This window comes from Homarus americanus, unplaced genomic scaffold (genome assembly GCF_018991925.1).
Source record: "Homarus americanus isolate GMGI-L3 unplaced genomic scaffold, GMGI_Hamer_2.0 scaffold41877, whole genome shotgun sequence".
Classification (NCBI taxonomy): domain Eukaryota; kingdom Metazoa; phylum Arthropoda; class Malacostraca; order Decapoda; family Nephropidae; genus Homarus; species Homarus americanus.
This window is the reverse complement of record NW_024755445.1, coordinates 115,844-129,127: the sequence shown is the minus strand read 5'-3', so window position 1 is coordinate 129,127 and position 13,284 is coordinate 115,844. Positions and strand designations below refer to the sequence as shown.

Sequence of the window (13,284 nt, the reverse complement as noted above, 5' to 3'; positions counted from 1 at the left end):
TATCCATTCTATAATGTGGGCACCAGAACTGAACCGCATAATCGAGGTGCGGCCTGACTAGCGCAAGATATAGTTGCAATAAAACCTCTGCACTCTTATTACTTACACTTCTAGATATAAAACCTAATACTCTGTTTGTCTTATTTCGAACATTAACGCACTGTTTTCTAGGCCGTAGGCCCGGGCTTACAAGTACCCCTAAGTCTCTTTCACAAGTCGACTTCTCTAGGTTGATGTTGTTAAGGCTGTATACATTGACAGTATTTGTTCTTCCAATATTAAGTACGCTGCACTTGCTGGTGTTGAATTTCATTTGAAAATTTTCTGACCACTCCTGCAGTTTATTTAAATCCCCCTGTAGTGCATTTGCATCCTGCCCTGAATTAATCTGCCGCCCTATTTTGGTGTCATCCGCAAACTTGCTTATGCCATTGCTAATCCTAGTACCTAGATCGTTTATGTAGATTACTAACAAGAGTGGGCCTAGTACTAACCCCTGGGGAACACCACTGGTTACACAGCCCCACTCAGATTTAACACCAGCTACGCTGACCCTCTGCGTTTTATCGGTGAGCTATGATTTTATCAAATATAAAACTTTCCCCTCGATACCATGAGCCTTAACTTTTCTCAGAAGCCTCTGATGCGGTACTCTGTTAAATGTTTTGCCAAAGTCTAAGTAAATAACATCGTAATTTTCGTCATTATCTACTACCTCGAAGACTTTCCTACAAAACGTCAGCAGATTTGTTAGACAAGATTTTCCCTTTGTAAACCCATGTTGAGAGTCGTAGATTAATTTGCTTTAATCTAAATGCGATCTGATGCTATTTGTTATAATTGATTCAAGAAAATTCCCCACCACTGACGTCAAACTGATCGGCTGGTAATTTGACGCTGATGCTCTGTCTCCCTTTTTGAATATGGGTACTACATTTGCCTGTTTCCACAAGTCTGGTACAACTCCAGTGTCTAATGATTTTGTAAATAAATTTACGAGGGGTCCACTAATCTGTTCCCTACACTCTTTCAAGACTCGAGGGAAAATTTCATCAGGCCCTGGGGATTTTGTCTTCTTTAATGTATTTATCCCCTTAAGAACATCCTCTTTTTTGATAGTGATATTCTTTGATTTCTCTTCTTCCTTTCCCCTAAATATCAGTTCCACCTCTGGAATTTCCTCGCGAATTTCTTCTGTGAAAACTGATAAAAAGTAGCTGTTCAATGCTTTGCTTATTTCTTCACTGCCAACGATCACTTCCCCCCTCCCTTACTTTAAAGGCCCAACTTTATCCTTGACCATTGTTCTATATACAGTACCTGGAAAATTACCTTGGGATTCGCCTTGGAATCTCCTAGTATTCTGATTTCATAATCTCTCTTTGCTTTCCTTACATTTTTCTTAACATTCCTAGATGGTTCATTATACCTATTTCTGAGCAGCTCCTCCCCTCCCTTTAATTTCTTATAAATTCCTTTCCTTATTCCTATGTCATGTTTAAGTTTTCTGGTCATCCACCTTGGCCCATTCTTATTTGACCTAATGTTTCTGTATGGTATATTTTGTTCTTGTGCTTTATGTAGTATACTAGTGAATATATCATAGTCATGATCAATTGTTGTGTCATCTGTGACCTCACCCTTTCCTTCTGGGGACTGACCTCACTGTTCCCAGGTGACCTCACCTAGATACCTTCTTAACCCCTGATAATCTGCCAACCGAAAGTTTGGGACTCTGATCATATTGTCATTGTTTTTCGTTTCCCAATTTAGGGTGAACCTGATTTCTCTGTGATCACTGTTACCTAGTTCTTCCCCTACTGTGATATCTCTGAAAATATTTTCTTTATTTGTTAATACTATGTCTAATATATTGTCACCTCTAGTAGGTTCTGTAATTAGTTGTTTAAAAATATTGTCCTGTACTGCATCTAGGAAGTCTTCAGATTCATAGTCACCTACAATGTTGTCCCAGTCAATATTTCTGAAGTTGAAATCCTCCATAATGCACCGGTTGTTCTATTTTGCTGCCCTACTCATTTCCTGCCATATAGGCCGAGCTGCTTCTTTCCCAAGACTTGGGGGCCTGTAAATCACTCCCATAAATAGTTTTTCTCTTCCTTACGTGATTTCTACCCATACAGACTCGGTTCCTATTTCACCCTTTATTGAATTATTAATACAACATTTTAATGTATCCTTGACGAAGAGTGCGACCCCTCCCCCCTTCCTACCTTCCCTGTCCTTGTGAAAAAGGTTGTACCCTTCTATGTGGTACTCTGATAAAAAAAAATTTGCTCGCCAGATTCATCCAAGTTTCGGTGATTGCTATGACGTCTACATTCTCGGTACATACAACCGCTCTCAGCAAGACTATTTTATTTCTAACGCTCCTACTGTTTGTATAGTACACATTTAAACCTACCCTTCCCTGGTCCTGTTTTACCCCTTGTCCTGAGTAACCAATTTTACTTCCCAAGACCTGCTTGTTTTTTGACTCCCACTTACCCCGACCTCTAAGGATTAAAATAAACATATCTATAGCAAATCTCCAGGTAAAATCATTATTACCCTCCTTCCTTCTCTCTCTCTCTCCCTCCTTCCTTCCCTCTCTCCATCTAGCAAGAGGTTCATAATAGTTTGATAGTTTGGGGGAACTTGAAGGAGCAAGCACTTTGGTGATTAGGATTCTCACCAATCAATACTAACGAGGAGACGAGACTACACACCCCAGTGATAGTGTAGTCCCATGCTAGAGGGAAGGTGTGTAGGGGTAGTAAATAAACACACACACACACACACACTACACACACACACACTCTCTCTCTCTCTCTCTCTCTCTCTCTCTCTCTCTCTCTCTTTCTCATAAGTACTGTAGATGTTGAGGATAATTTAAGAGGTTGTATTAATGATTCAGAGTTAACACCACGGTATCTTGAGGAACGTGTGTGTGTGTGTGTGTGTGTGTGTGTGTGTGTGTGTGTGCGGTGTGTGTGTGAGCTCAGGCTGATGTAACTATTTGCCTGCATCTAGATACCAGTGTACATACCGTTTGTTTACATGGATCTGCCACACATATAGGAACATACAATGAACTGTGTCCCAGAATACAGACACATCACATAGTTCATAACACAACAAAACAAAACAATATACATTACCTCGTTACCTTCATACAACATGATCTAGAAACAAAATATATTACAGTTAAATAAAGATGGAAATAGACTTAATCAATGTTGGAAGGTTTGTGCGCCAGGTGAGTGGAGACGGCGCTCACCTCCTGCCATAGGGTCGCTGGTCCGATCCCGGGGCACCCCCAGTCTACCCAGCTGGAGATGGGGAGAGTGTAGGTAGTCGAGTTATTTGTCGGTCAGGTCGTTTCTTATGAATAGAAGCATATAAAATAAAACCTCATTTGTTAAATAGATTCCTTACGTGTCGCAAGGCTGCCTGGTGTGTGTGTGTGCGGTGTGTGTGTGGTGTGTGTGTGTGTGTGTGTGTGTGTGTGTACAGTATCTTAGGGTTTTCCTCCGAGTAATGGCGTTATTGTTTTCGGGAAAGGGGAGAGAGGGAGAAAAGGAGGAGGGGTCGTGTTGCTAACCCCCGGTGAGTGACTAATTATTTATGTCTACTTACATTGTACTGTAAATGTCGGTCATGAGCGTCAGGTTGTCATGTGCGTATTCAGTGGACGTTTCCTTTATCCTGCTTCACAATACTTGTGTTTGAATATACATAATTTTTTATCTATTTTCTTGTATTCTTTGAGGCTGTATTATTTTTATATATATATATATATATATATATATATATATATATATATATATATATATATATATATATATATATATATATATATATATATATATATATATATATATATATATATATATATATATTTTTTTTTTTTTTTTTTTCCTAGTAAAACAGTATTAAAACCCTAGTGTGCTCCTGGTGAGATAATATCAATATCCTTCCTCCGACAGGATGCCTACCTGGTCAACACGAACGGAGACTCCTCAACGACCTCCTTCGGGACTACAACAAGCTGGAGCGACCTACAGCGAACGAGTCGTCGGCCATCGTCATTAAGTTGGGCCTCTCGCTACAGCAGATCATTAACGTGGTGAGTAGCCTAAGCCAGTGTCATGGTCAGGGAACCGAACACGGGGCATTAATGTTGGTTAAATACATACAGATTAAGTCCGCTTATCTCTTAGTGTGTGTATATATATATATATATATATATATATATATATATATATATATATATATATATATATATATATATATATATATATATATATATATATATATATACCTAGCTTGAATAGTCACACATGCTGATTATATGAATCTCCTTTAAATTCAATTAATTCTAGACGTATTTTTAGTAAATATTGATACTAAGTTTTGCATAGGTGCTGTGTGAGTGTGTGTGTGTGTGTGTGTGTGTATTAAGAGGACCTTAGTGGTTCTGATTATCAGTGTTATGTTAATTTTGAACTACTGAACTTGTACGAAAATCCAGGTATGTCAGTCACTTACCGCCTGATCAATCGAGACTACAGAAATTAGTCTTTATTGCGAATCACGTGATTTGTAATCATTAATGAAAGCATAAGTCAAGGCTAGACTCATACACAACTTAAATATCTTATCATCCAGGTAAAATTCTCGCCACACCTGTATAAACCTGAGGGAATTAGGCAGGTGAGTCAGACGGCAGACACTCCGCCAGTCTGACACTTTCGTCCAGATTAACGCTACAGTTTCGGCACCTGTAGGATTGAATACCTGGTTTGTTTGTTTTTTTGTTTACTAACCCTTGACGTTTTGCCTCCAAAATCAAATTTGTTCATTTTCGACTGGCAGCTGACCTATCTGTCTGTTTTCATTCCACTCGCTGTATCAGATTGAGTCGCACACACACACACACACACACACACACACACACACACACACACACACACACACACACACACACACACACATACACAGTATGGCACCATCTTTATAAACCCATAACATGACCCATTTTAACACTGGGGAGGGTAAGGTTATACTCTCCCTTTTAATCAACCACGAAGAAAAAAAAAATCACTGCGTCAGACTTTGGAAGATATTTCAAGAAGTTGTGATATAGTTTTAACGAGGATCTACCTGGTAAAGTTGGCCCCCGTGGTCTTCTTCTTTACTACTTACTGGGGAGAAAATTTGGTAAGTTCTGGCTACCTAAATTAAATTAATACATAGAGGAGTTAATTTTATCTTTACTATTTGTTAAAATGGGGAGAGGGAGGGGAGAGGAGGGTAGAGGGAGGGGAGGGGAGGGGAGGGACGGTAGGAAAGAAAGAGGAGGGGAGGGATTGAGAAGTGGAGAGGGAAAGGGAAGAGGAGAAGAGAAAAAAAGAGGGGAGGGGAGAAGAGAAGAGAAGGGAGGGGAGAAAAGATGAGAGGGTAGGGGAGGAGAGAAAAGAGGGAAGAGGAGGAGAGGAAAAGAAAGACGGAGTAGAGAGGAGGGGAGAAGAAGAAAGGGAGGGGAGAATAGAGGCGAGAAGAGAGGAGGAAAGGAGAGAAGAAGGCGAGGAGGGGAAGAGAGGATAATTAAGAGGAAATAAAAGTAGGATAGATTCATGTATCTGTTAACCTTTTGCTAAGTATCCTGGGACATAACCTCTTGTTTTCAACCGGAAATGTACAGAAGAGATTCGTAATTTCCAGATACAATTGTGTCTACCTTCCCCGTGTTAGTTCACTCTGCTTGTCCAATATTTACACATCTTTTATTTTGCGTCAACTATGAATCTCTCTTTTTTTTTTTTTTAGTTCCATGACAGAGTTTTTTTAATTAATTAAGAGATATATGTGTTGTTGTTTTTTAGGGTGATTATATGCAAATAAGAATAGGTGTGTTTCTGTTAATCCTAGGATGATCAAATTTGCGGTTGTTAATTTATGTTGAGGTTTGTTAGAAAGAGAGAGAGATAGAGACAAACGGACAGACATACAGATAGACAGGCAGACATATAAACAGACAAGCAGGCAGACATACAGACAGATAGATAGACAGAAAGACAGACAGATCGACAGATAAACAGACAAGCAGGTAGACATACAGACATATAGATAGACAGATAGACAGCTAGACAGACAAACAGATCGACAGATAAACAGACAAGCAGGCAGACAGACAAACAGACAGACAGACAGACAGACAGACAGACATATATATAGACAGACAGACAGGCTTATACTTCCAACATAAAAAAGACACACAATTTAATATTTCGACCGTCAAACGAAAAAAAAATCACACACAACACACAGTAATACCTCCATACTCCATAAATAAATATACAACACATCCAGCATTAAAACACACACACACACACACACACACACACACACACACACACATACACACACAACACAACACACACACACACCATCCATAATCATATCACTCTTAATCATCATCTAAACACAGGCTAACAAACTAATACTTCTGTGGCTTCTTCTATTATAATACAAACTTACAGAAAACACATATACAGGGTCATCAAAAATTTATGTCTAATTTTTTTTTTCATATATAGAATCATTTACAATCTGGACATTCATTTTCAAACACTCTGTATTTATTTATACCCCAGCCGAACCTGATCCCTGGCATTATCATATTGAGTATGGAAGAAAAAAAAATATCTTGCATATTTGCCTCTCTGAAAAAAAAGAAAAATAATCCTCTTTCCTTTCCCTTATCCGGTGTAATGGAATATTTATATGTTTATTGGTCCTCTTTAGATGCAGGTAAACATTAATATGGAATGAGGGAGGGATGTGCTAGCTAGTGGACTGTGCCATGACTCTCAGGCTGTATGGGAATATGGAGGATATAATCTATGGTGTAAAGAGATGCTAGTAATGGTAGAGATATGCTTAAGTGTAAACTATATACATCGTGTCTATATTACATACAATACAATATAGATAGTTTATAACAGAACCAAGTACAGGGCCCTTACATCAACACCTACAGGCAGGTTACTAACAGGCAATTGTTCAGTATCCCTTTCCTGAACACACACACACACACATCCTATCTAGATGCCAAAAATTCTCACCAAGAACACTAATTATCTGAGGATCGAACCCGGCTAATGTAAACACTCTGAATAGTGTTCGTTATCAAACCCAGAGAGCCAACGCCCATGATAGCCTTGCTCTTCAGATAATAGCCGGAGGACTGAAGAGGAGTAGGAGGGGAGGGGGGTAGGGTAGATGAGAGGAGGGGGTAGAGGAGGAGGAGGAAGAAGGATAGAGATGAGGAGGAGGATGGGATGAGGAGAAAAGAGAAAGAAAAAAATGGAAGGTCGAGGGAGATGGGGAAAGGGAGAATATATGAAAGGTAGGAGAGGGGAGGAGGAGAAAAATGAGAGGAGGGAGAGGGGAAAGAGGGGGAGAGAAGATATGAGAGGGAGAAGCTGGGGTAGTAGGAAGAGGAGGAGGAGAAATGGAAAGAAAAGAGGGGAGTAGGAGGCAGGAAAGGGGGAGCATGAAGTAATGGAAAGGAGGAGAGAGAGAGGGAGAGAGGCGGACAGATAGATAAAGAAAGAGATAGAGGGAAATGTAGGTAAGACATTAAAAGAAAAAGAGAAGGAAGAAAGAGACAGAAACGACGAAAAAAATAAAGACAAAACGAGTGAGAATGAAAGGCATTAAAGGAAGCGGAAAAGATGCTTGAGGGAAAGAGAAATGTGAAGGAAGGGAGGAACTAAGAGGAAGAGAATAACAGCGGAAGAGGAACAGAAGGAAAACAAGTGTTAATATTAACTTATTTATCTATCTATTCTCTGAACAAATATTGGAAAAATCTTTTACCAGGAAATTCCAGCAATAATCTTTATCTCCGTGTTTGCCAAGACTCTGAGGAAAAAACACTTTAATGATTCACTTCTACTGGAGTTTAGAATAAAGAAAAAACATATGCTAATGATACCAATATGTTATCAGAACACATGGGACGTAGTTTATATTATATGGGAGTAAACAGTAAACCCACGTATGGCTTAATATTCCTGTAGGGATTATTACTGTAATATAAGATCAAGCTATACTGTTAGGCTACAGAATCTAGAGTTAAGCTATATAATGTTTGTATGGCCTCAGAGGCAACAGCATGGTGTACTGTACAATAACAGGGAACAGATTTACTGTTGGCAGCTTCGTGTCATCTGATATATACAGTATTTACTCTGGTGTGCTGTGTAAGAAAGAGCCAACAACAATGGTGTGTTCAATACTGAGACCTGTCTGTACAGTTTGCACTAAATAGGGATAATTGCCGGTATTGTAAACTTCCTATTGGCCATAAATGACCATGTATATAATATTATTATATATATATATATATATATATATATATATATATATATATATATATATATATATATATATATATATATATATATATATATATATATATATATATATATATATATATATATATACTGTTTTAATAAAATAATATACATATATTCGTCCACATTATGAAAGTATGTTTGTAAAAATCAAATCAAATTCCATATCAAAATATAATTATGGCGAGGTTGTGTGAGTCCAACAATATCCCAATTTCCTCTATTTCAATTAGACTTTATCCATTTATTGGAGGCGGTAATAGATAATATAATTTATGGCAGTTTTGTGTTATTCTTTACACATTATGGGAAAAATTGGTAATAAACGTTACAGCCAAAAGGTTGTTTATCATTAATCATTAAATTGAAACCCAGTTGATTGGTCGTTATTATTACATGACAGTTGTGTGTCACGTAGGTCCTTCTAACCTTCTCAAACCTCCTCACTGACCCCTTTGTTCCTCAGTGAATGATGCTCTTATAGTTATACAGTATATATTCTTTGTGTTCATAATATTAAACTATAATTTCTCATCACAATCCTAGGAACCGTTAATAATTACAATTCCCGATCTTAGTTTCTGATACACGTTCCAACTATTCTCATTCCTTAACATCGAACACAATTCCTGGTCCCTATTCCAGTCCTTATTCCCAATCCCAACGCTAGCATGAGTCCCCGTTCTAATTCCATGGCACCGGTTCCTGGCATTATTCCTGGTGGTGGGCAGGTAGGGAATGTCAGCAGCAGGCACAAACACCACTAGTCCATTGTCTCTAGTTAATAGGAAATTGTGCCTCCAATACAGATTAAAACTGGAGCTTAATAGAGAGGGAATATATTTAACTTTATAATATATGAGAGGGAATACATGAGTGGGGTAAGTTTAGCTTTAATATGTATGAGAGGGTGGGTGTGAGTGGTGAAGGTGAGGCGTGAGGGTGGGAAGGGGTGGTGAAGGGGCAGGTTGAGGGTGGGAATGGGTGGTGGAGGGTACGGGTGAGAGTGGTAAGGGGTGGTGAAGGGGCAGGTTGAGGGTGGGAATGGGTGGTGAAGGGTAAGGGTGAGAGTGGGAAGGGGTGGTGAAGGGCAGGTTGAGGATGGGAATGGGTGGTGAAGGGTAGTGCAGTGGGGTAATGGGTGGTGAAGGGGCAGGTTGAGGGTGGAATGGCGGTGACGTGATAAATAACGTGATAGATGGCATGATAGACGACGCGGGATAGATGACATGATAGATGACGTGATAGAGACATGATAGATGACGTGATAGATGACGTGATAGATGACGGATAGAGACATGATAGATGACGTGATAGTTAACGTGATAGATGACGTGATAGATGACGTGATAGATGATTTTAGATGACGTGGATAGATGACATGATAGATGACGATAGAGACATGATAGATGACGGATAGTTAACGTGATAGATGACGTGATAGAGACATGAGATGACGTGATAGACGACGATAGATGACATGATAGATGACATGATAGATGACGTGATAGATGACGTGATAGAGACATGGTAGATGACGATAGATGACGATAGAGACATGATAGATACGTGATAGACGACGTGATAGATGACATGATAGATGACGATAGAGACATGATAGATGACGTGATAGATGACGTGATAGATGACGTGAGAGAGACGATAGATGACGTGATAGATGACGGATAGATGACGTGATAGATGACATGATGATGACGTGATGATGACGTGATAGGCGACATGATAGATGACGTGATAGACGATAGATGACGTGATAGATGACGTGATAGATGACGTGATAGATGACATGATAGATGACGTGATAGAGACATGATAGATGACGTGATAGTTGACGTGATAGATGACGTGATAGATGACGTGATAGATGACGTGATAGATGACATGATAGATGACGTGATAGAGACATGATAGATGACGTGATAGTTGACGTGATAGATGACGTGATAGATGACATGATACAACATCCCTTGAACACCACCGTCATCATTTATACTTAGGTTAGGTAAACTCAGCTCGTATCGTAAGCTTTAACCCACTATAAATACCATCAAAGTCTACCAATAAACCTTCAATAACATCGTAAGTACAATTTCAATTTATAGAATATCAAAGGGAGTTGCAGACATCCCCAGTGTGTGTGTGTGTGTGTGTGTGTGTGTGTGTGTGTGTGTGTGTGTGTGTGTATACCCACGAGGGCTCCAGGACTCCCCTAACAACATAGTCAACAGTAATGGCTTGTAGTCTAATTTAACTTATCATATGGGGGACTATATACTCTCGGTCTTCCCTCCCTTTTATTTCCTCTCTCACCTCTCTCCTTCCCTCACTGACACTCCCCTCTTACCTACCTCCTCCATTCCCCTACTTCTCTTTCTACAATATCCTCCGCCTCTTCCTTCTTGACACTTCCAACCTCTTTCTTCTCCCCCTCCTACTCCTATTTGCTTTTTCTCCTCTCCTCCTCTCTTAAATTCCTCTACCTCTCTACCTCTGACATCCTTCTCTTACCTCCTCATCCTCTTCTCTTCTCTTCCTCCCCTTCTTAGAGACACTATCCTCTCAACATGACTCACACTGGGAGCCTCGTGAACCTAACCAGAGAAACACAGGTTCTGACATCAACAGACCTTAGTGGTAAAATTCTGTGTGTGTGTGTGTGTGTGTGTGTGTGTGTGTGTCCTCTTGATGTGGTTCGCCAAAGCCTCTATATCCTGTCATTTCATCTGTCGTCTCCCAGTTTTCTGTCCTTCCCGCATATTTTAATAGAATCTCCGTAAAAAGACCTCAAAATTAGTGTCTTTAATCTCTACTCATAGATAAATTAGGTTTTTTTAATCCTATTAGTGTCTTATGGTAATTCATCATATATGTAAAATTATATGCAAATTCTGGAATATTAGACAGAAGTTTAAGTAAAATACCCGGTTAATGTGTGAGGAGTACTCGGTATCTCGCTTTAGACCACCGTGGTTAATTCTTCTATTCCGAACTAAAACCATCGGCAGTTGTTGGCTGTGTGTAAGAGAAAAACAATGTTGAAGATGCCGGGTTAGTTAATAGAAGCTTATCTTGTGTGTATTAAAGTATAGGATTCTTTCAGTTTGGTAAAAACCATTAAGTATTTAGACGTTGAGATAATGATTGAACTGAGGCATATTTGTTTATTATCAATGGAATGACACAAGACGTAATAAGATACACAGGTCTTCGTTCATAAGAAATTTCATAATCATACTGTTGATATGACAGACAGACAGACGGACGGACCTTCCGATTATACTCCACTGTTAAGGTTTTGTTTTGGAATAAGAACAAAACACAAGGTTTCAATAATCCATGCTAAAACCCCTAATAAATACTTCCTTAACTAAGTTAAGAATTGTTTTTTATCGTGAAATGTGGACATTTCCGAATGGTACACTCAGTCAACCCGCCCTCTCCGTGAGGTGTGAACCCCGAGAGTATCGACTCATGAAGCCGAAGCATTCACGAGTGAGAGGGTGAGACAGGGTGAGGAAGGGGTGAGAGGGTAAGGGAGAGGTTTGAGGGTGAGTATGTAAACAAAATTCACAAATATTGACAAACTTTTTTTTTCCAACAGAAGTTTTGTTGCTAAAAATCACTTTCTAAATAAAAATTTCCGTCTGAGAGATTTTATTTCTAGTTTTATATTCAGGTTTGTGTGAATCCTTCCATGAAAAGTGTTTTTATTTCATTATAACATTATTTTAATTTTGAAATTTTTCCACTCTTCCATTTTTGTTTTGCTTTTGTGACTAAAGAGGTTATATCAGGGATTCAAAAGTTTGCACTACGCTAATTTGAATATATATATATATATATATATATATATATATATAGTCACATTATATTTTCAGGAACCCCTTCAAGGGAAGTAATGTTCTCAAAAGCCTCGGCCATTCATAACTCTTCTCTCTTTGTACAATTTATGTTTATAAACCTGCTGGTTAAATAAACACCTTTACTTTCTTTGTTAAATAGGGAGTGAAAAGTAATGTGTAATATTTTATTTTCCAGGACGAGAAGAACCAGATCCTTACAACGAACGTGTGGCTAAACTTTGTAAGTATTTACCGAGTAGTTACTGTGTGTGTGTGTGTGTGTGTGTGTGTGTGTGTGTGTGTGTGTGTGTGTGTGTGTGTGTGTGCGAAGAAATAAGATGTTCAATGTCGTCTTAGGTGTAACTACTGCAATTGTATCACTGTATTGGATGAACTCATATGCTCGTATGTTACTGTTTTATTGTATTTCAAAGTAATTCTTCATATATTCACATTAATGCTTAATTGTTTATTTGTTTTAATTTTATTTTATTTCCTTAACAAAGACAGAAGTGTAATAGAAACTAACATACACTATTCGATAGATTATTGCTTTCTATTGATTTGTACTTAATGCTGATTCATATATGAGAATACTAATAATGATGATTAAGAATGGGAATAGTAATAAGAAAAGTAGTAATAATAGTTTTGATAAGTCATCTATTAGGGTCAATAAACATGGCTCAATAAGAAATACGAAAAAAATATTAATATAAATTTCACCTAAATAGCTTTGAATATCACCCACAAATTTCCCTTATTAAATATCTCTACCATAACCACCTTATCCGTTATGATATGGCCAAAAGGTCGCATTATCATCCAAAGTCCGCATATTTACAGCCAGCCTTAATACGTCTTAATTTGTCTTTCTATCAGTATAAAGTAACTTAACAGTCTCTAGAACCAAACTTCAAAGGCCTGTAAGAAAGATAAGTCAGTATAGTAAAAGAGATGTAACTAATGCCTTCTTTGAGTCACAGTCACAAACA

The 13,284-nt window shown here is 38.4% G+C and overlaps 1 protein-coding gene across 1 annotated transcript in view; it reads left to right on the top strand.

The window, feature by feature from the left end:
- The first annotated feature begins 3,236 nt into the window (after positions 1-3,236).
- The window catches only part of LOC121856529 (neuronal acetylcholine receptor subunit alpha-7-like), an 84,585-nt gene continuing 74,537 nt past the window's right edge, over positions 3,237-13,284 (top strand). The window contains exons 1-3 of the mRNA XM_042352125.1: positions 3,237-3,246; positions 3,990-4,129; positions 12,486-12,530. Coding sequence (XP_042208059.1) covers positions 3,237-3,246; positions 3,990-4,129; positions 12,486-12,530 — 195 coding nt within the window. The remainder of the gene's footprint in view (positions 3,247-3,989; positions 4,130-12,485; positions 12,531-13,284) is intronic.